The sequence below is a fragment of the Poecilia latipinna genome, unplaced genomic scaffold (assembly GCF_001443285.1).
Source record: "Poecilia latipinna isolate Pla-1442-1.1 unplaced genomic scaffold, P_latipinna-1.0 Scaffold364, whole genome shotgun sequence".
Taxonomy (NCBI): domain Eukaryota; kingdom Metazoa; phylum Chordata; class Actinopteri; order Cyprinodontiformes; family Poeciliidae; genus Poecilia; species Poecilia latipinna.
Window position 1 is genome coordinate 479,753 of NW_015112980.1, and position 19,599 is coordinate 499,351.

General features: G+C 39.6%; 3 protein-coding genes across 4 annotated transcripts in view; 2 read left to right on the forward strand and 1 right to left on the reverse strand.

Moving 5' to 3' along the window:
• The window catches only part of sesn4 (sestrin 4), a 26,961-nt gene extending 23,983 nt beyond the window's left edge, over positions 1 to 2,978 (forward strand). Inside the window, exons 6-9 of the mRNA XM_015036322.1 lie at positions 154 to 278; positions 461 to 627; positions 717 to 861; positions 1,466 to 2,978. Coding sequence (XP_014891808.1) covers positions 154 to 278; positions 461 to 627; positions 717 to 861; positions 1,466 to 1,555 — 527 coding nt within the window. The 3' untranslated portion in view covers positions 1,556 to 2,978. The remainder of the gene's footprint in view (positions 1 to 153; positions 279 to 460; positions 628 to 716; positions 862 to 1,465) is intronic.
• A 5,010-nt stretch (positions 2,979 to 7,988) lies between these two features.
• Positions 7,989 to 14,432, reverse strand: foxo4 (forkhead box O4). The gene is made up of 3 exons (XM_015036318.1): positions 13,528 to 14,432; positions 8,997 to 10,431; positions 7,989 to 8,247 (listed from the first exon to the last, which is right to left on the reverse strand). Exons 1-2 carry the CDS (start codon positions 13,981 to 13,983, stop codon positions 9,016 to 9,018), a joined length of 1,872 nt encoding a protein of 623 aa, XP_014891804.1. The 5' UTR covers positions 13,984 to 14,432; the 3' UTR covers positions 7,989 to 8,247; positions 8,997 to 9,015.
• A 3,675-nt stretch (positions 14,433 to 18,107) lies between these two features.
• The window catches only part of ubl3b (ubiquitin-like 3b), a 10,307-nt gene continuing 8,815 nt past the window's right edge, over positions 18,108 to 19,599 (forward strand). The window contains exons 1-2 of one of the 2 annotated variants that reach the window (XM_015036323.1): positions 18,108 to 18,270; positions 18,793 to 18,897. In XM_015036323.1, the coding sequence (XP_014891809.1) occupies positions 18,871 to 18,897 (27 nt within the window). In that variant the 5' untranslated portion in view covers positions 18,108 to 18,270; positions 18,793 to 18,870. Of the gene's footprint in view, positions 18,271 to 18,398; positions 18,422 to 18,792; positions 18,898 to 19,599 lie in introns of those variants that run through there. The other variant, XM_015036324.1, reaches the window with a different exon arrangement.

Sequence of the window (19,599 nt, forward strand, 5' to 3'; positions counted from 1 at the left end):
GAAATCGTATGCATTATTACGTCATTTCCATTAAATCACTGTCAAAAGGTCTTGAAACAATATTATCATTTATCGTAATAATTTTTTAGACAATTGATCGCTCAGCAAAATTTGTTATTGTGACAGGCCTAGTCACCACCTCCCTTTTTTTAGATGTGGAAGACGAGGAGGAGATGCTGTGCTTCGCCGATCCGTCGCGTTTCATCACAGACCCCGACTTCTGCTACCAGGAGTTCGCCCGGCGGGACGAGGATCACCTCCAGGTGCTCAGAGTTCAGGTGAGGCTGAGCGTCGGTAAACAAGAGCGGGTCACAATACTGTTTCTAAAAAGTCATCATGTAAATTTATGTCTTTATATATCTTATTAAATATTTTGGATGGTTTTAATCATTCAGTCTTCTGTAAATTAAAAACTAATCCACTACAGATACATTTGATGGATTTGTCTCGTTATTTTTAGGATTACTCCTGGGAAGTCCATGGCTTCTCCCTGATCAACAGATTGTACTCAGACATCGGTCACCTGCTGGACGACAGGTTCAGGAGCGTCACGTCGCTCCCGTCGCTGCACAGCGCCGACCTGAAGAGAGCCATCTGGAATTACATCCATTATGTGTTAGGAATACGGTAAGACCACCAGCACGCTGAATTAAAACTAAAACATGAGCTGCTCATGCTCATCTACTAGATAAACATCTGCCGACTTTTGTTCTCAGTTATGACGATTATGACTACGTGGAGGTGAACCAGCTGCTGGAGCGAGACCTGAAGCTGTACATCAAGGCTGTGGCTTGTTTTCCAGACGTCACTAAAACCCCGGTGTGTCCGCTGAGCTGGACTCTGCTGAAAGCCTCAGAACGGGTAAGACAGGATTTCACTTTACAGAAACCAGCTGCATTTACAGGATCTGCCTGAAAAAACAATATTCATTTCTACAAAGATTAAACTGTAGAAGCAGCTTTTCAAAGTCGACCGACAGGTTTTGTTTCTTTTGAATTATTTCAGAGATTAATTTCTGATGAAAGCCTTAAAGTTTCCTTTTGGTTGCAACCCAAAATTGTACTCAAGTAAAAGTAAAAAGTAGCCGTTCAAGAAATTACTCAGGTGAGATTAAAAAAGTGTTTGGTAAAAATTCAACTCAAGTACTGAACTGAGCAAAACATCTATTAAATATTTAAAAATTACATAATAAGACCAAATATGGACCAAAATATAAAGTTATGTGGAAAGAAAATAACATCATTTCAAATGCAGCAAAATATTTTTTTCTAAATAATTTTCTTATAATATAAAACTAAACCTGAACAAAAATTGCAGGTGTGTTCTTGCATCATCACCTGAAAATGGTCTCAAAACGACAATATTATCGATTATCGGGACAATTTGTCCAGCTGAATTTGATATGCTTACAGGTGTAGTTGAGGAGAAGCTTCGTCTCTGACTCTTCTTCTTCTTCTGTCTTCAGATACACGTCAACTTGCTGATCATGGAGGCCCGGCTGCAGGCAGAGCTGCTCTATGCGCTGAGAGCTATCACACGGTATATGATCGCCTGAAGCGCTGGTTCAGATGGCCCGCCGGTACAGAGAGACCCTGAGAGGACGAGGAACGTTGAACTGCAGGCGGCGGTGACGCGGGGCGGAAGCGGCAGATTTAACGTGTTTATTATGCCCCTCTCCCCACATCTCTCACCTTTCTCAGAAAACATCCTGCCTCTCTAAAGGTTACGTGCAATTATTAGTAGTTATTTTAAAATGTCCCTGTTGTCTTGTGTTCCAGTTGAGTCTGTGAGAAGCTGCTTGTTTGCAGCGTTGTGTTATCAGTTGCCAACACTCCTATTTTTTTCTTTAGATAAGTCTCCTTTTGTATTAACTATGCTTTCCCAAAATAGAAAAAAGAAAAAAAAGATTTTTGTTGTACAAGGTGAATGAATGTTAATGGGAGATCAGGGGCTATTTGTTTGTTTATTTTTTGACAATCTTTGTCAATTTTGAAGGATGTTTCTTGGACTGTGACGCTCCCTGACATTTCGTATTGATGCTGGTCGAGAACAAACAGCTGTGACTGCTGGAAGTTATCACATCATTATAGTTTCTTTTAATAAGCACTTTTTTAAACTTTATATATTTATAATGCAATGTAGCTTATCAATAGACATTAAGACAAAGTGTGTGGGTCCGACACCTTTCCTCTCCTCCTGTTTTTGTGTTTCCGCCCCAGGTTTCTGAGAAGGTACTCGATTTGAGATGTTTTTCTTTCTTCCTACTTGCGTTACATGGAGACAGAAGGAATTTAAAGATGGTGGACGTTTGCACAAACTCCTCTGAGAAGCTGAGCCACTCGGATCACGCCTAATATCGAATGTTATTGGCGACACGTTACAGAAGAGTTTGGTGAATGAAAACTTGTGTTTGAGTTGCATGTTTGGGCTTTTGCATTTGTACTTTTTCAAGTCTAATTAGGTTAAAACTCATCATCTAAATTTGAAAAGCAGAAAATAAGCAAACTGTATCCTTTTTCAGTCTTTATTTTCTTATTTTTACATTTTTCTGTACATTTTTGGTGTTACTCCCTTCGTGTTGTTCTGGGTGTGACTGTAGGACCTGCTCGTTGCGCTGCAACCTGAGTAGACGTAGACATTTCACAGACTGTAGTTAGATTTGGCAACGTGCAGAAGAAACAAGTGCATATCGACTTAAAACAAAGCAAAAGCGCTGTTCTAACACAGGTGCCTTTAGGTGGGTAAAACTGGAGCGCTGCTCAAGTGGAGCGTTGTTACTGCTGGAGGCTGGACCCGGGCATCGATCGGTGGCGGCTTCTCTGAGTAAAAACGGATGTTTTCTTTTTCCCCGCAAGACGACCGGCGTCATTTCCGATGAATATTACGCCCGTTTTTTATCACCTTCTGCTAAGTCCTAGCATCTCAGCAAGAGCCTTTGACACAGATGGATGTTAAAAAAACAGACAACTATATTTAAAACAAAAAGTACAAAAAAGAGAATAAGTGCAAAGACAAAAAATGTTTTTGAAAATGTAAACATGTTTTCTATTAAAAAAAATGTATCATCAAAATAAAAACCGTCTGTTGTCTTTCTTTAGAAACCAACTTCCACTTTTCACACCTGGAGCTGAAAAACTGTTTGCAGCTTCAGTTTTTATGTTGCAAGTTTTTACTGAGTCCAAGTTCCACCATGTTTACCAGAGCTGTTGCTGTAACCAGATCAGCCACTTATCAAATCATCAAGGACTGGAGTTTCAGAGTTCCCAAGAAAGTCCGGAGAGTTCTTGCTCAAGGATAACAAGCAGGCAGGTGTGAGTCAAGAAGGACGGCTAAGAGGCCACTTGTCTCCAAAAACATAAAAAAAAAAAAACATTGAGGACGGATTGAGAGAAAGAAGCGTCAATACTGGAATAAAGCTTTGCTTTTCAGATCCGTTTTAGCAGCAGGGCAATTTAAATGAACATACAACAAACAAGCACATTGTCAAATTGATAATCCATTTATTATTAATCGAACCCAACTCTAATGTGTTTATAGCTTTGATTTAAAGGAAGTCAGTGTTTCTGCTGTTTTGCGGTTTTCTGGAAGTTTGTTACAGATTCATGTTCCAGAATAGACGCTGAATGCTGCTTCTCCATGTTTGGTTCTGGTTCGGGGGATGTAGAGCAGACCAGAACCAGGAGACCTGAGCGGTCTGCAAGGTTGATGCAACCGAATGTTATTGTCGACACGTTACAGTCCATACATTTGAAAAAAGATAAACGTGGATGAATTTCTCAAAATCTTGTTGGGGACATTCATCCTTTAATGTTCCTCAGGTGATAAAAGGCCGACTTTGTAACTGTCTGTATGTGTCTCTGAATGTTGAAGTCAGAGTTCATCACTACACTCAGATTTCAGGCTTGATTGCTAATTTCTAGCTGTAATAACTGAAGCTGTGTGTTGATTCCACATCATTCCTCTTTTGGTTCAAAAGAAATTACTTCAGTTTTGTTTCTGTTCAGCTGGAAAAAAGTTACGGCTCCTGTTTTGATTTGTTCCAAGCTTATTTGTTTTCAGAGTCACCTGGTGACATAAAGTTGCGAATCATCTGCATAGTTATGAAAGCTAATGTTTTATCTGAGCAAACGGGAACATGTAGATATTAAACAAGAGGGGGCCCAGGACTGACCCTGGGGTACCCCACATGTTATTATAATGTCTGCTCAGACGAAAAGTTGCCCATTGACACAAATAAATCCCAGTTCTTTAGGTAAAACTCAAACTAGTCCAGTGCTGGACCAGAGTCCAATTCAATGCTAATGCTAAGGCTAGACGCTTGTAGCTGTAATGCATAAAGAATTAGAAAAATTTCAAGGGCTATAAATATTCTTGTAAGTCAATGAGTGAATTTTATAAACACGGTTAAGAAACTCGAGATCTTAATCCGATGGGGACCCTGAGGTCTGTCGTCAAAACAAAAATAAAAACCTGAAAACCTGCCATCATTAACCAACCAAACGGGTTAACATCAGTCAGGATCGGATCCAGAAGTCCAGTAAATCGCTGAGAGTCGGTATAAACTTGACTTGATCCTCGATAAAATCCTGAAATTTGTATTATAAAACTGCAGCAAACTATAAAATAAGCGACATTTGAGAAACCATGACTGTATTTACATGCCGTTTGATTAAAAATGTAATTTCATATTACGTTGATATAAACAATTATGGATCATATTGAAGTAGCTCTGTCCAAAAAACAAATGTATATAAATCTAAACGTACTCATGTTTATCTCAGAAACTAACGGAAGTAGCTGAAGCAACAGCGCCCTCTGGTGGCAGATCTTGAAGTCTGCAGCTTCACAAATGAGTGAAACCAAGTGGGTTAAACATTTTATTGAATTGATTTCTGCGTCTCTACCTTTATCTCTGGCTGACTTTACAAAGTGTAAAGAAAAGAAGAAGCAAAAAAAATAACAAAGGAGGGAAAAGAAGAAGAAGAAGAAAAAGAAAATATTCACATGATTAAAAACCTTAAACATTAATTGGCTTCTGCACAACCCATTGTCCCCCTATGCCAACTTTTAATGCTGTAACAAATGGGGGGAAAGTTAAAAACATACAGAAACTAACTGCTACCAACAATAACAGAAGAATAAGAACAAGCAGAAAGTTCTGTCATAGTTAGAGGAGATAGAAGCCAGGTAATAAACACCACAGAGGCAGCGATCGTAAACTGGAGAAAAAGAAGCTGCTGCAGCCTCTCAGCTGGGAATTATCAGATATTAAACAAAAACAAGCCTTGTCGCATATATGACTAAAATAATTACTGATATTACTTAATACAAATCATGCATAATTAAAGAAGTTGAACTTTTGCTTCCAGGTTAAATTGTACATGTAAGAACAAAACAAAAAACAAAAAGTTCTGGTTGCATCCTAACTATAATAATCCAAAAAACAAAGGCCCTGATATGCACCAACTGCACTGATATCATCTAGCACCATTATTTGCAAAAACAAAAACAAGATATAAAACATTTGTGGGGAGGGAAAAAAGGAGAGTGCTTTAACGGTTTTTTTTGTTTTTGTTTTTTAACAATTCTACCGTGAAAAAATGAGTTCAAGATGCAGGGTGGGTGTTATTTCTGAGCACAGAATCAACAAGAACAAAATGTTAAAAGACAGGAGATGATAGGTTTAAGTATTGCTACAAAGCAACATCGTGCTCTAGTGTTTTGGATATTGGCAGATAAAAAAGAAAAAAGAAGTACAACTAGCACTGATACGCATGGCTGAACAACTAAACATGAATACTCTAAAGAAAAACAAAACAGGAAGTTTAATTTTAGATCAGCTCTTTTTTTTTCTCAGAGGAAATTAATAATCAAAGACATGGCATGTTGGGTTTCCAGTCTTGTGCAAAATAAATATCCGATTACATCTGCACGCAGCTGTTTTCCTGCTTCTGAGAGGTAACTCGTTTTGAGATGAGAACCGACGCAGATTTTGAGGGTAAAACAAATAAAAAGCGCATTGAGGCAGGTGGCTGGGAATCGTAGCTGACATGATCAAGTATTCGCCTCCTTTATCTTCCCAATAAAAAAATAAAATAAAAATCACATTACAGGTCTGCTTTGCGAAGCTTATGTACACAGAAGATGCTGCGTCAGGCCCAAGCGCTTTTTAAATGCCATGCAAATATTAGTGTTCCTTTGGTTATGTTAAAAAAAATCCACATGCATCTTGTCCTTTACAAAAATGAAAGTATAGAAAAATCACTGTTAAAAATCTGAGAATGCTTCTTCCAATGTAAAAAAACATCACTTGTCATTAGTAATATAAGTATTAATATCTGATTTATCATCTCAAGCTAAATTGTATATTAAAACTATAGTCAAATATATTCTTTTCTGGTACCTCTCACACCATGATTTAATTGCTTTCATGTTAGTATTTAAAAATTAAAGTGTGAGAGGAGACTCTTACAAGCTCCCGCTCCGTACAAACAATAAAAGAAAGCAGTTTTGCAGCATCTTGTCGAAAATAGGCATCCTTCTAGAAACTTTTCCACGTTTTGAGACGCTACAACCACAAACTTAAATGTTTTATTGGGATTTTATGTGGAAAAGTAGAATAAAGTGGTGTAAAAACCTTTGCCCTGCGACAGACTGGCGACCTGTCCAGGGTGACCCCGCCTCTTGCCTGAAACGTTAGCTGGAGAGGCACCAGCACCGCCGACCCCACTAAGGACAAGGGAGTACAGAAAATGGATGGATGGATGTAAAAATGTGATCAGGTAAAGAAAATAAATCTGAAATGTGTGGCATGCATCTATATTAGGCCATGTTTAATAATTTACACCTTAAAATCCTGTAAGATTTTCCTCAAAAGTGAATTCATTTGTAAATGAAACAGAAAAAGTTTGCGGGGGTTTTGCATATTTTTTGGGACATACACACTAAAACGGGAAAACCAGAGTTTTAAAATTTATCCAAAAAAATTATAATTTCTGGATTTTTAAAAACAGAAGCCGACAAAAACAAATTTGCAGATATACCAAATGCTAAGTGTCTCCGTCTCCAGATGCAAGAAGTTGGTAGAAATAAAAATGTTCCACCTTTCACTTCTTCCACATAAAATCCCAATAGAACACGTTGCAGTTTGTTTTTGTAACAAAACGCGAGACGTTTAGTGAGGATGAATACTTTTCCAAGGAACCATACCAGGAGAACGCTCAACAACAAAACCTTTGATTTCCTTCAAGGTTTTGTTTCCGTCTCCTGATAAGTCTGCATAGCATGCCGTCAAGTACAGGTGCAATGTGTTCATTTAATTGTCTATTTTAAAGGATTATATATTCTTTTTTTTATTATTATTTGTTGAAACGATATAAACTAATTTTTACAGTTTGGGGTCCCTGTGTGGCAGGAAACCTAAGTGCTTTAAAAATGCACAGACTCAAGGAGGAAAACCCAAAAACAACATCGATAAGAGAGCGGAGGCATTCTGGTGGCGTGTAATACTTTGAAATGCCCACACACGTTCGATTTCTTCATTTTGTTAGTTCAAACGCACCTCAGGGATTTAGGAGAAAACAAAAACACACTCCAGCTGGTTTCTATCATAGCACACTTGTCAAAAAAATGCCAAACAGAAGGAAAACAACTCCAATTGAGTTAAATTTACAGGGTTGATGTAAAGCCACCAAAAGGTCGTCCAGTCCGTTAGTCTTCCTGATCTCAACTCTGTTTCTCTCCCTCTCTCTCGGGTCTGTGCAGCTTGATCGCCCACACGTCTTTCAGTCAATCGCACAGCAACGCGTCGAACGAGCGCTGGTGCAAAACTGGCCAAAAAACAACAAGAATAAAGTGTTCAGAACCAGCGCCAGCTTGATCTGGACGTACCATCTCTACAGCTGCTGCGGCGTAACATGACATGAAAAGCAACCTCTGATGATTTGTCTTTACACTCCAAAAAATATCTTTTTTTTTCTTTTCTTTTCTTTTTTTTACACAAATAATAATAATAATAAAGTCATCAGTTCCGGTTCATAAGAAAGCAGCCAAATTGTTGCCAAGTGTTATTAAGAAAAATTATTTAGAGAAAAATAAAAAAAGCAGTGCATAGTTGCCTCCCTGTAACCGCACGTCTTGGCACGCGACGTGAGGTCAGACGTTGGATTTGCTGTTTTCACCCAGCAGGGGGCGGTGCACCAGTTGATCTGCAGTTTTAGTGAGGTTAAGTTGACTGGAGGTGAGATCCTGCAAGACAATCGAAACAAGAGTGAGTCACAACCGCTCACTGGATCATAAATATGTGGACGCTCTTGATCAATGTGCGAGAGAAATTTACATGAATAAAATGGCTGCTGTCGGGACCGACCCGCATGAAACGTAGAAGGAAAATATGTCAGACGACGTGGACAAGCTGCTACTTTGAACAACATGGAGGAACTGCGCCACAGTTTCCACGTCGTCGTTTTTTATTTTTATGCAGTTATGAGGCACAGTGGCAAAACCCTAAACTGCTGCTGCGCAAGTTACTCAATTTGTTGTTGCTAAGTAACCAAAGAATGAGTGAGTTGCTAGGTAACCAAAGAATGAGTGAGTTAGTTGATTCCAGCCAAGAGGAAGTTGAACAGCTAAAGTCCTTCCTCTGCCTACACCCCCCAGAATGCTGTTCAGAGTTCAGTGAAGTTATTGAATCTGTTGATATTGATCACTTCTCTATTGTGATAGATGTTATTGATTTATTGTCCTGCCATAGGTTGTGATATCAGGGCAAAATATTAAAAGATTCGAGGCGTTTGAACATTTTTGTAAGGCATTACGTTACTAGTGATTTCAGCTAGTATAAATGCCTTTTTCCAAGGCGGATGGGTTGTGAAAAATCTGGTTTTAACTCAAAGTTTAGCTGCTTTTTTCCAGTTTGTGGTGACTCTGCAGCTTTTTACTCTTTAAGCGGTTTAAATAAGAATCGTCTGTAAGGTAAAGCAGAGGAGTTGGCGTACCTGATGAGGTTCTGCTGGATTAGCTGGGCACCCAGCTGTGGGCCGAGCCCTGCGTGGTGGTCGGCCCCGTGTAGCCTTGGCCTCCGGGCAGGATGGGGTCAAAGTTGAAATCCATGCCATCTCCGTCCATGAGGTCGCTGTTGATGATGTAATCCACGTCGCAGTCCAGGTTCTCGGTGAACATGTCTATGTCCAGGTCCGTGGGCAGTCGCTCCTGACCGGGCTGGAACCCTGTCGGAGCGCCAAACGGACCAACCGCCGGCATGCTCAGGCTCTGACTGGCTGCTGGGGCCGGAGAGGGGCCGGTGTGATGAGCACTGATGGTTTGCGCTTGGTGGGTTTTGAGAGCAGAGAGGGGAGTCGGGTCCTGGGAGAGTCCGGACAGGATCATCCCCAGTCCGATTTGATGCTGCTGGTGGTTGTGGCGGAAATGCTGCTGTGGCGGTGGCGGCTGCATCTGGGTCTGCATCGCCATCGGCGTCACAGCGTTCGCCTCCAGCGCTTTGTTCAGCTGCAGCTGAGCGGGTTTGGCTCGCACACCCAAACCCATCTGACCCAGACCTCCAGAGTTTGCCATGAGTGGGCCGACCTGGGCCATCAGTACGTCACTGGGCGGAGGGGAGTCAGAGGTCAGCAGCACCTCCAGGCTGGAGGGAACATGGCCACCGTAGTGGCTGCCGCCATGAGCGCTGGAGCTGCTCATCGGGTTGAAGAGGGAGTTGCTGAAAGACGCTGGCGGCTCTTTGAGGGAGACGGCGGGCTGGGCGGCAGAGTGGAAGGAGGTGAAGCTGGAGCCGCGCGGCAGCAGGGTGGAAGCGGAGGGCAGCGGCGTGGGCGGAGCCGGAGGCGCCGTGCTGGGACTGGCCGCGCCCTGCTGCGCCGTCATCAGGGTGAGGTTGTCGATCAGGTCCAGCTCCTCCATGACGGTCTCGGTGAGCGTCGGGGTCAGGCTGCTGGAGGCGTAACGGCCCAGCAGGCCGTCGTCAGGCAGGCTGTCGTCGTCCTCCTGGCCTGGGGCGATGGGCGACAGGCGGCCGCTCAGGGTGCTGGCGTTGGAGCTGGTGCGTGGGCGGAAGGTGGTCCACATGTCAGAATCGTCCAGGCTGCCACGCGATGATGGGCTGCTGCTGTTCACGCCCCACTTGGGGAACTGCTGTGACGAGTTGGGGCTGTCAGCGCCGGCAGAACCGCCGCCGCCATCTCCCTGCAGCACGCCGCCGCCACCGGCCGCTCCGGCCTGCTTCTTGGTCTGCTTGGCTCGCATGCGGCTCTTCAGCAGCTTGCTGCTGTTGTCCATGGAGACGGCTCGGCGGCGGGGGGCTTTCCCCGTCTTCCCGCCCTCCGGGTTGAGCATCCACCAGGAGCTCTTCCCGGTGGACTCATTGTGAACCCTCAAGAACTTGTTGTGGAGTGATAAGTTGTGGCGGATTGAATTCTGAGAAGAATAAGAGCAAAATCAGAAAAACTGAACTTTACAAAAACAAAAAACTCTGTTACGTCTGAAAAAGGGCTGGACAACATGGCTGAAAACATATCACGATACTAGCATTTCATATCAGTCAACATCAATAATTATTGATCAGTTTTTTGTTTTAAATATATGAAATACTGCCAAACTATTGGCGTGACCTTTTCTGTTTTATCCGCAGTTTTCATTTTTAAGGAGTTATGGCACAGGGTGGCAAAACCTGAAACTGCTGCTGTGCCAGTTACTCAACTTATTGTTGCTAGGTAACCAAACAGTGAGTAAGTTGATTATTCTATATATTAATAAGAATATTCTATCAAAGTCCAAAAAATCACAAGCTATAGAAACACCCTGGGAAGTTCATTGGTGAAAAAAAGAATCCAGATTTTTCTGAAAATTTAATTTTCAAAAGCCAAAAATTTGATAAATCTATTTAGCTATGGAGCTGCACACAAGATACAGTTTGGGCATGTTACTTAAGGATTGTTGCTAGGTAACCAGCAGTTACTCAGAAGGTTGTTGCTAGGCAACCAAAGAATAAGCAGCCCAGTTGATTCCACTGTGAAAAAAAAGTTCAGAGTATATTCCATGTATTGAATATTCTATCAGATTATCTATCGATAACGATCACGTGACTATTGTGACGGATATCGTTATTGATTTATTATCCATCAATTAATTGTTAACTGGAGTATACAGAGTCAAGAAAGAACAATTTCTTAAAAAAAAAAAAAAAACAGAGCAGTAATTAAGCCAGATTTGTACAAAAATACTTTGCATTTAAAATAATAATAATAAAAAAATCTGTATATATGTTCTACCCAAAATTTCTGAAATTGCACTTGGTTCAAATTATGTAACAAAAATTATTAAAATCTCCTACTTATTAATCAATTAATGCAAAAAATATTCAACCTACACTGTATTGATGTTAAGTCGAGCAGAAAGGCTTAGTGTAGATGTATATTGTTAGGAGTATTTTTTATCTGCAGAGGCATCATTTGCTTCAAATGATAAAGCGTTAACTAAAGGAATGCTATGTTGCTGTATGTTAGGCACTAAATGTTTATTTTATTATTTTAAAAATGAAATGAATTATTTGACTTAATTTTCTTTCAAATATTGTACAAAAAGGCTTCAGTAAAAATATTTTTAACTCAGTAATTATCAGAATAATTGCTAACTGAAGTAACTTAGCTGCAGCTGTGCTCTGAATCTGGAACATTATGTGGGAAAAATCAGATCTGGACCTGGCAATCAGGTTCAAAATACCAGAAATCCAGCTAAATCTAATTTATTTTGTTAAATTTAAGTTCACAATGCATAAAAATTAAAATAAAGAACACAGATGGTCGCTCTGAAATCTTTGGAGGCGTTTTAGGAACACAGCGGCCTCCCTATCAGACGTAACAGCCGAGAGGTCATGGAGGTTTCCTGTTATGGCTGCAAAGATGCAGAATTAAATATTGTTCCGCTGCAGAACGGGCCAAGGTTTTAAAGCCTGCTTCATGACCCTGTTTGTTATCCAGATGCCAGAGAAACTGCCTGCCAGCTGGCTGAAAGATGTTTACTATGCTTTTCCACAGCATTCAAGAAACACAAATTCCGTCACTTAGCAACAGGAAGTCATTACTCTAAGTCCACACTTTTTTAAAACCAGAGGGCTATGAGTGGTGTGTCTGTAGACATACAGTCTAAGTTTGAGAACAAATAAACCAATTAGGTGATGTTCAATATTTTTGTTTTATTTATTTTTTTTCAATATAGGTTACAATTTTCTAGCCAATCACAGATATCCCAAAATTAAGGAGTCACTTTTTCCTAATTTCTGCATCTATTTTGGCCATCATGGCTTGCCATACAGAGCGGCAACAAATTAAAAGTGGAACAAAACAATCAGCTGTGCAAAGACCAACTTTTAAAAGCATACAACATGCAACTTCTTAAGCTTAAAAATTATTTTTATTTTTACACCTAGATGCAGTTTCTCACCTTCGCCAGTATAGTAAAGAGTGTAATAATATTAGATTTAATCAAGGAAATAAATCCTGTTTCTATGTTACAGGGAAACTAATGTGGCTTTCGAAGTTTAAATTCAGCTTCAATTAACTTGAACTTTGAAGTTTTTTATTATTATTATAATTTTGATCTTTAATTAGCACATTAGTGATGTTTTATGTCTTACGGCTCATAAGCCTGTAGCACAGTTCATTTTGTTGACGTAAAAAAAAAATCCACATTTTCCCAGCTTATTTCACTGAAAGATTTTCACTCTCTTACAGTGTCTGTGTTTTAAATCTTAAATCTGTACTATAATAATTTTTTTAAATTGTTAATGTAGTAACAGCTACTTAACTTTGTCAAATTCTGTCCTATTTATAGATTCCTGATGTTTACTTCGTTATTGTTGTCCATTTTTAGATATACAATGATTTGATCTTCCCTTTCCTATAAAAAATACATTCTCTACTCGTTTAATTAGAAAAAATGTATGTTTATTTTATTATTGAGTAGTGAAAAGAGAAATACAATGACTACTTTTCTGTAGTTTTAGAAATTCTTTTGCCACACAAGTAATTTTGACTTGACAATTTTGGCCTGCGTGACAAAATATTTTGAACACCACTGTTCTATATAGTTGTGTAGAGAATATAGTTTTGTATTTCTACTTTAAATATTTTCCCATATGCTCTTTTTCTAAGTACATACAGAATAATTAAAGTCAATACTTTTCTAGACTGCATAGGGACCCTGTACTTAATCATGGTGCCCTTCTTGTCTGAGGTGTTTCCCTGCTGCTATACACATGGCTTAAATGAATGGATGATTAAATGGGTGGATGATTAACAGGCTCCTGCTGCAGATGAATGCACGCTAAGGACGGAATGCAATAATTTGGATCAGTTGTTCAGGGTGGGAAACATCTATAACAATAATAATCTCATAAAATACAACCATAGATCTTTCCTAATCTTATCATGTAGTTTTGACTTTGTTTTGATTTGTTGTGCAAAAAAATTAATCAGTATGCGCAACAGGTTGTTTACTTTTGCTCGGGCTCACCTTCCAGCCGGCAGAGCTGTTGCTGTCTCCTTTATCTCTGAAGTAAGGCACAGTTTTCACCATCCAGTCATAGATCTGAGCCAGGGTCAGCCTCTTTTCTGGGGAGTTCTCGATGGCCTGGCTTATCAGATCCGCGTAGCTCTGGTTCCCCCACGCGTTGCGGCGGGAGGATCCTTTGCGGGGCGTCGCTCCGGCTCCGCCCACGCCGGCCACAACCCCGCCCTCCTCCGCCGCCGCCGCGGCGGCAGCAGCTTTCTCGGGCTCGGAGATGATTTGCTGCGGTTCGGGCTTGTCCTCGTCGGCTGCGGGCGGGGTCCCGGCGGCGGACTCGGCGCCATCCGCCCCTTCTACTTTGACAGCCGAGATGTCGGGCCTCGGGAGCGGCCATGTGCAGGAGCGGGGTCTGCTCTGCGGCTCAAAATCGGGATCGATGGGGGGCATTGAAGACTCCTCCATGCTGGTTCTCTAAACTTCCTCTGACAAAGTTCTGTTCTCCTAAAACATTTACCTTTTTTATCTTTAAATGTAAATTAAAAAGTTTCCGACAAAAATAATATATATATATATATTTATATATACCTCAGTCACAACAGGGGGGCTTCAACTAAGGGGCCTAGAAAGGAGACGCAATAATCTGGACACACCAATGGCCTCTGTTAATCCTCAGATTGGAGATTAGGGAACCCAAATAATCTCCTTAATAGTAACTATCATAAACCTTCCGATTTATATATAGAGAAGAAGTCTCTTTGTTTCAATGAAACACAAACAACAGTGAAGGAGTGTCAATGAGCACCAAAACATCTGGATCTACAGAGGTTTCGGCTCATATTAAAAAAATAAGTTCGTTGAGTATAAAAAGTTTTTTTTTTAAATCACCAAAGTAATATTTTAGAAATGAGTGAAAATATTTTTCTGTACCAAATTTCCAGATTTTTTCTTACTTTTCCGTCAAAAATATTTTTTGTTTGAAAAGCACGTTTGCAAATAAAAACGAATAAACAAAAAGGAGCAAGAATATAAGATTCAGCAGTCACTAACCAGCGCGGCTCAATTAGAGTTAATAGTAAAAATGTCCAAGGAGCGACTTTGTGCAAACAATCCTGAGACTTTGTCCACTGCGTCTGTGTGCCGTCTGGGATTTAAACATCCAAACTTGGGTCTAAAATAGACTAAAGGGGAGGGGAATGTGCTTTAGTCTAACCTTAATAAAGTTTATTGTAGTAAAAAAAATAAAAATAAAACTGTTTAAAAAAATAAAAATAAAATAAAAAAGTAGTCCTGAAGTCCGTGCCTTAGGTCCGTTCCATACGCCACATTGCGGCCAGGCGCATGTCACCAACTGCCATGTTTCTCCCACAGTCTTGCCGCCTCACACGGCGTTCAAACACTTCACACACCGCCCCGCTCCAAACTAAACTCCAGTCTGATGGTCGCCTTCGTGGACTCGGTGAAGGAATCCCACAGTTTGTTCCAGGGAACTCAGCGGGTCTGTCGGCTCCAAGTCGCCGCCGCACTTTCCAAACAGCACGATAGCCACCGTAACGCTAGCTGCTTAAGCTCCTGCTACTCCAGAGTTTACAATCCGTGAAAAAGTCCGCGAAAAACCTCAGATAGGCTCCACCGAGCAGCCGTTTCAGATCCGAGACGAGTTTTGAGAAACTTTCTGTCGTCGTAGCGATCCAAATATCCGCTTCTTCACTCTCTTTTTGACTTATTTTGCTTTGTTTTGTTTTGACTCGAGACGAAGACTCCCTTTCTGACGTCTGTTTACCACTGTTAGGCAACGCGATCTGCGCCTGCGCCCTACGGAACTCTGGGAAACGGAGTCCCCCCATGTGTCAGACATCGCTGGCATAAACAGCAGCTCCAAGAGGCGACATGTACCTGTATTATGTAACTGTTTATGAAAGACTGCTGAGTACACTTTGTCCGTTTAAGATGATTACTGGCAATTAAACAGTTCAGAGCGGTAATTGCTCAGAGAGCTCTAGACAGTACCGGTTTATATTTACGAATTATTGTGATTTATGTCATATGACTACATATATTTTATATTCTTGCTCCTTTTTGTTTATTTGTCATATAGTCTATATGTAGTTAGACTATTAAGACTGCCATAAAATAGGACAAATAAAATTACATATATAAAATAGGGGAATAAAGAGTGAACAGAAACAACTATTAAATTAACTACAAAAAATAGTCATAAATGAAAAATGAATATGTTAAAAAATTTATATTTTAAAGTATCTTTATATATATAACAAAAAGTTTTCAGGAAATATCAAGGCAATATTTGTTGTTGTTGCTTAGGGTCTAAATACAGAATACAATAATCATCATAATGGCATTGACTTTATTATGATTCTTGTTATTTCCCATAAATATTTTTAAGAATGACTGCCATTACATTACATTTATTAAAATTATGCTAAAGGGCTGCAAAGTGTGGCAGTATTCTGTAGGGGACTTCCTGTGTAGATGTGCATGGTCTATATATGCATGTTAGTATTCTCCAGGTAATGTGGGTACTTTTAACAGTAATGCACAGTAACAGTAACTTTTAACTGTTCTCAAAAAGTCACTGCTGGAAATATTTTCCAATATGCCACTTTTTAAATTAAAAAAATGAAGCTGGAATAACAGATTGGTGACGGTAGAACATTATTTTTCCATGAATTGTTTGGCTTTATTTGTTTAATGTCTTTATTTTGTCATTTATTGCTGTTTTAAATTGCCTGTTATGTAACTGAAATACTATAGGTTTTGCAAATTAGATTGTACTCTAAATGCTGCACATTACTTCTTAATGCTTTTCTTTATGCAGCAAATCAATAAAATCCACATGCTGGATTTGAAAAAGGGATAATGGCTTATTAATTTTAATCCAGCACACACCCCAGCAGAATGGTACATCCACTCTTGATTTTAAGCACCAGCTAAACCTTTGACTGCACTTCCTTTAATCTCTGAGCCACTTCTGATTGATGGATAAATCCATGAAAAGATAAGTAAGTTGTCATAGTTAGTCTTCAATTATCATCTATCTTAATTTTTTTGTTATTTGAGCCTTCATAATACTGAAAAATATTCCACTATTGTATACTAGGAAGTGACAACTGTAGTTTATCTGCATGTTAATCTAACAGTACATGTTTGTGGTTTAACCTCTGAGTAGTTTTTTGTGTTGTAATCCTGATTCATCTTGCATACCAGTGACTCTTTCTGTCCATTGAGATGAACAGTAACACGCCCCACCGAAACTGCTCTTAATCTCCGTCTTTAATGTTTGTTTTTAAAACTGCGCCGCTCCTCGTTAGCTGAGTCATGCTTGAGACGGCGCTGCTGAAAGGTTTCCTGTTTGGGACGGTCCAGTGGCTCCAGGTGTCTGACTGCCAGGTGCAGACCCACTCTGCCTGTTCCTGGCACACTAACCTGAAAGCTCTAGTGGTGATGTAAAGGAAACCAACCATCAGTTTGAGTTTTAATTTTATTATCAGTGAAATTTCTCTATTGGATCCAGTATCATTATGGATTAAAGATTCTCTAAATAAGGATTTTGGGATCCAGATATCTGGGATCCCAATCCAGAAAGCTTTACTCAAAGATGTTGGTTTGTAACTAGTTATATTTATTCTACTTTACATTGCATAACATTTTGTAAAATATGTACTTCTAGATGTATCTTTTGGTCTTACTTGAATGAAATTTCTGGATAATTCTACCCAACAATCAAACTTGTTTTACCCAAAAATTCACCAGACACAGACACACACCTGCATTTTTCATTAAAGTTTAATAAGTTTTACGTTGAAAGAAACTGATTTGGAAACTGTTTTCTTTTGCCTGATTTTGATATTTATAATAATTATTTTTATTTTGGTCTTTAGATTCAGTGCAGTACAGCCTGCTGCAGAAGATCTTTCCTGCCAACAGGCATCTTGATCTTCAATAACTCTTTGAAGAATCTAAATTAATGAGTTACAACAACATTTAATTCCTCTGTGGGATTAAAAAAGTGTTTTTAAATTTCAATTTAAAATACCAAACTTTTCATATAATTTTATATTCTAGTATGTCTGATTATGTAATTTTTAAATATTAAATTATTGATGTTTGATCAGTTCAATATTTGACTCACCTTTTTCCAAACGCTTTTTTACTCTACTTGAGTAATTTCTAGGGTAATTATATTTTAGATTTACTTGAGTAAAATATGTTGAAGAAGTGCTACTCTTACTTGAGTACAATTTCTGGGTGCTCTGCCCATCTTTGGTCAAACATATTAGCTGTCTAAATGTTGAATAGGCGAAAAAGTCGAAAAGGTCAGAATTCTGATTTTAATCTCAGAATTAAAACTTTTTTCTCAGAAATATGACTTTTTTCAAAAAGTAATGCTAACTTTAATCAGAATCTCAGAGATCCACTGACATCAAACATCTGAATGTTTAATCCCACATTTCTGAGATTAAAGTCAAAATTATTTTTTTAACAGTGTGCTTAATCCTCTTCCCGTAAAATGCAGTTTAAGGGTCAGAGCGAAGCTTTGCTATTGTAGACTTCAATCCCCAGAAGCCTTTGCTAACATCCGGTGTCTTCCCGTCCATTAGCATCCAAGAAACCCGAACCAACCTAACGATATCCATCTGCAGTCCTTCGAAAACATACATCGTAAAACTACTTCATGTCGATCCTTCATTTTAACTGAATGAAAGATTTTATCCGATTCATCAGATGCAGGTGAGGCCAAAGGCCCAGAAACATCGTCATTTCTCAGGTTTTGGTTAGCCAGCGATAGCATCAGTAACAGCTAAGCTAACAGAGAAGCTAAAGCTACCGTTAGCATAGACCTGAAGTCGAGATTTGTCAGGACAGGACACAATGCTTATTGGTATGCTCTGACAAAATTCGCTTTCTTGCACCTAGAAATCTATAAATATTAATTCCGTTTAAGTAATTAAGTAGCTATGGTGGTTTACTGTTGCTAAAAACGAAATTTTAGCTTACGAGCTAGTTTTATTGCATGTTAACTGCTGGAATCTGTCAGAAGCAGCTGAGCTGCGCGAATGTGTTTCTTTATAACTTTATTTCGCTTTGCTGCATCAGCTGTTTGATTAATAGATTACATTTGACTGGCAGTGCAGTGAAGTTGTCTGTAGTGTTAGCAACATGCCAGCTCAGCGGGTCGCAGTGTGAGTGCGGTGCAGTTTTGGTGCCAGGCTGTGGGATGCAGCCTCACAGTGTTGGTGTTGTTTGTGCCAGGGCTCTGGCCCCGTCTCCAGCAGCTGAAGCGCACCCGTCCTGTCCTCTCTGCTCCACGGCCTTCCTCCTGTCTGAGCCATGACCACCCAGATGGATAATGATTTGGTGAGTGAAGCTCTTGTCACCTGAACAATAACAACAGTGGGCAAAAAGATGCTTTAATCAGCCATGATTGTGTGTGATTGCCATGTCGCTTCAAGCAGAAGTTGGGATAATTTAAGTGTTTGGGGGTTTTGGTGGGACGTGGAAGGGGGGTTGTGGATTAGCCAACTTCCACAAACACTTATCTGGGATCGTGACGGCTGTTCCCGTGAACACCATCTGTCTAATCTCGGTTAAACGCTGGCCTACTTTCCTTTCAAGGTTTAGATACCAATTGATTGTACCCTCTTTGTGTGCTGCCCCCAATTTCAACCAAAATATTTGTCACATGTATTTGGGAAACCAAAGTTAAGTCATATTATTTAGCCAAGCAATACTGGAATTTGGAATATAAATGTCTTTATATTGTATCTTTTCAAATGACTAAACCAGAACATTTCTGGTTTTTATTTTAATTCCTACCTGCTGATTTGACTTTGGCTAAATCTGATGTATTGTTTTTTGTTTTTCCAAAGGCTAACACATAAATTTTAACATTCTGCATGTTCTTTTGTAGAAATGGTTTTAAATCCAACATAAAATGCATTGTAAATATATATGTCCCATTTGATTTTTACTCAAAAACTGGCCTCGCAGATTTTACTGGATGATAAATTTTCCCAGAATTAATTTTGATAAACAATAATATTTTGAGACCATTTCCAA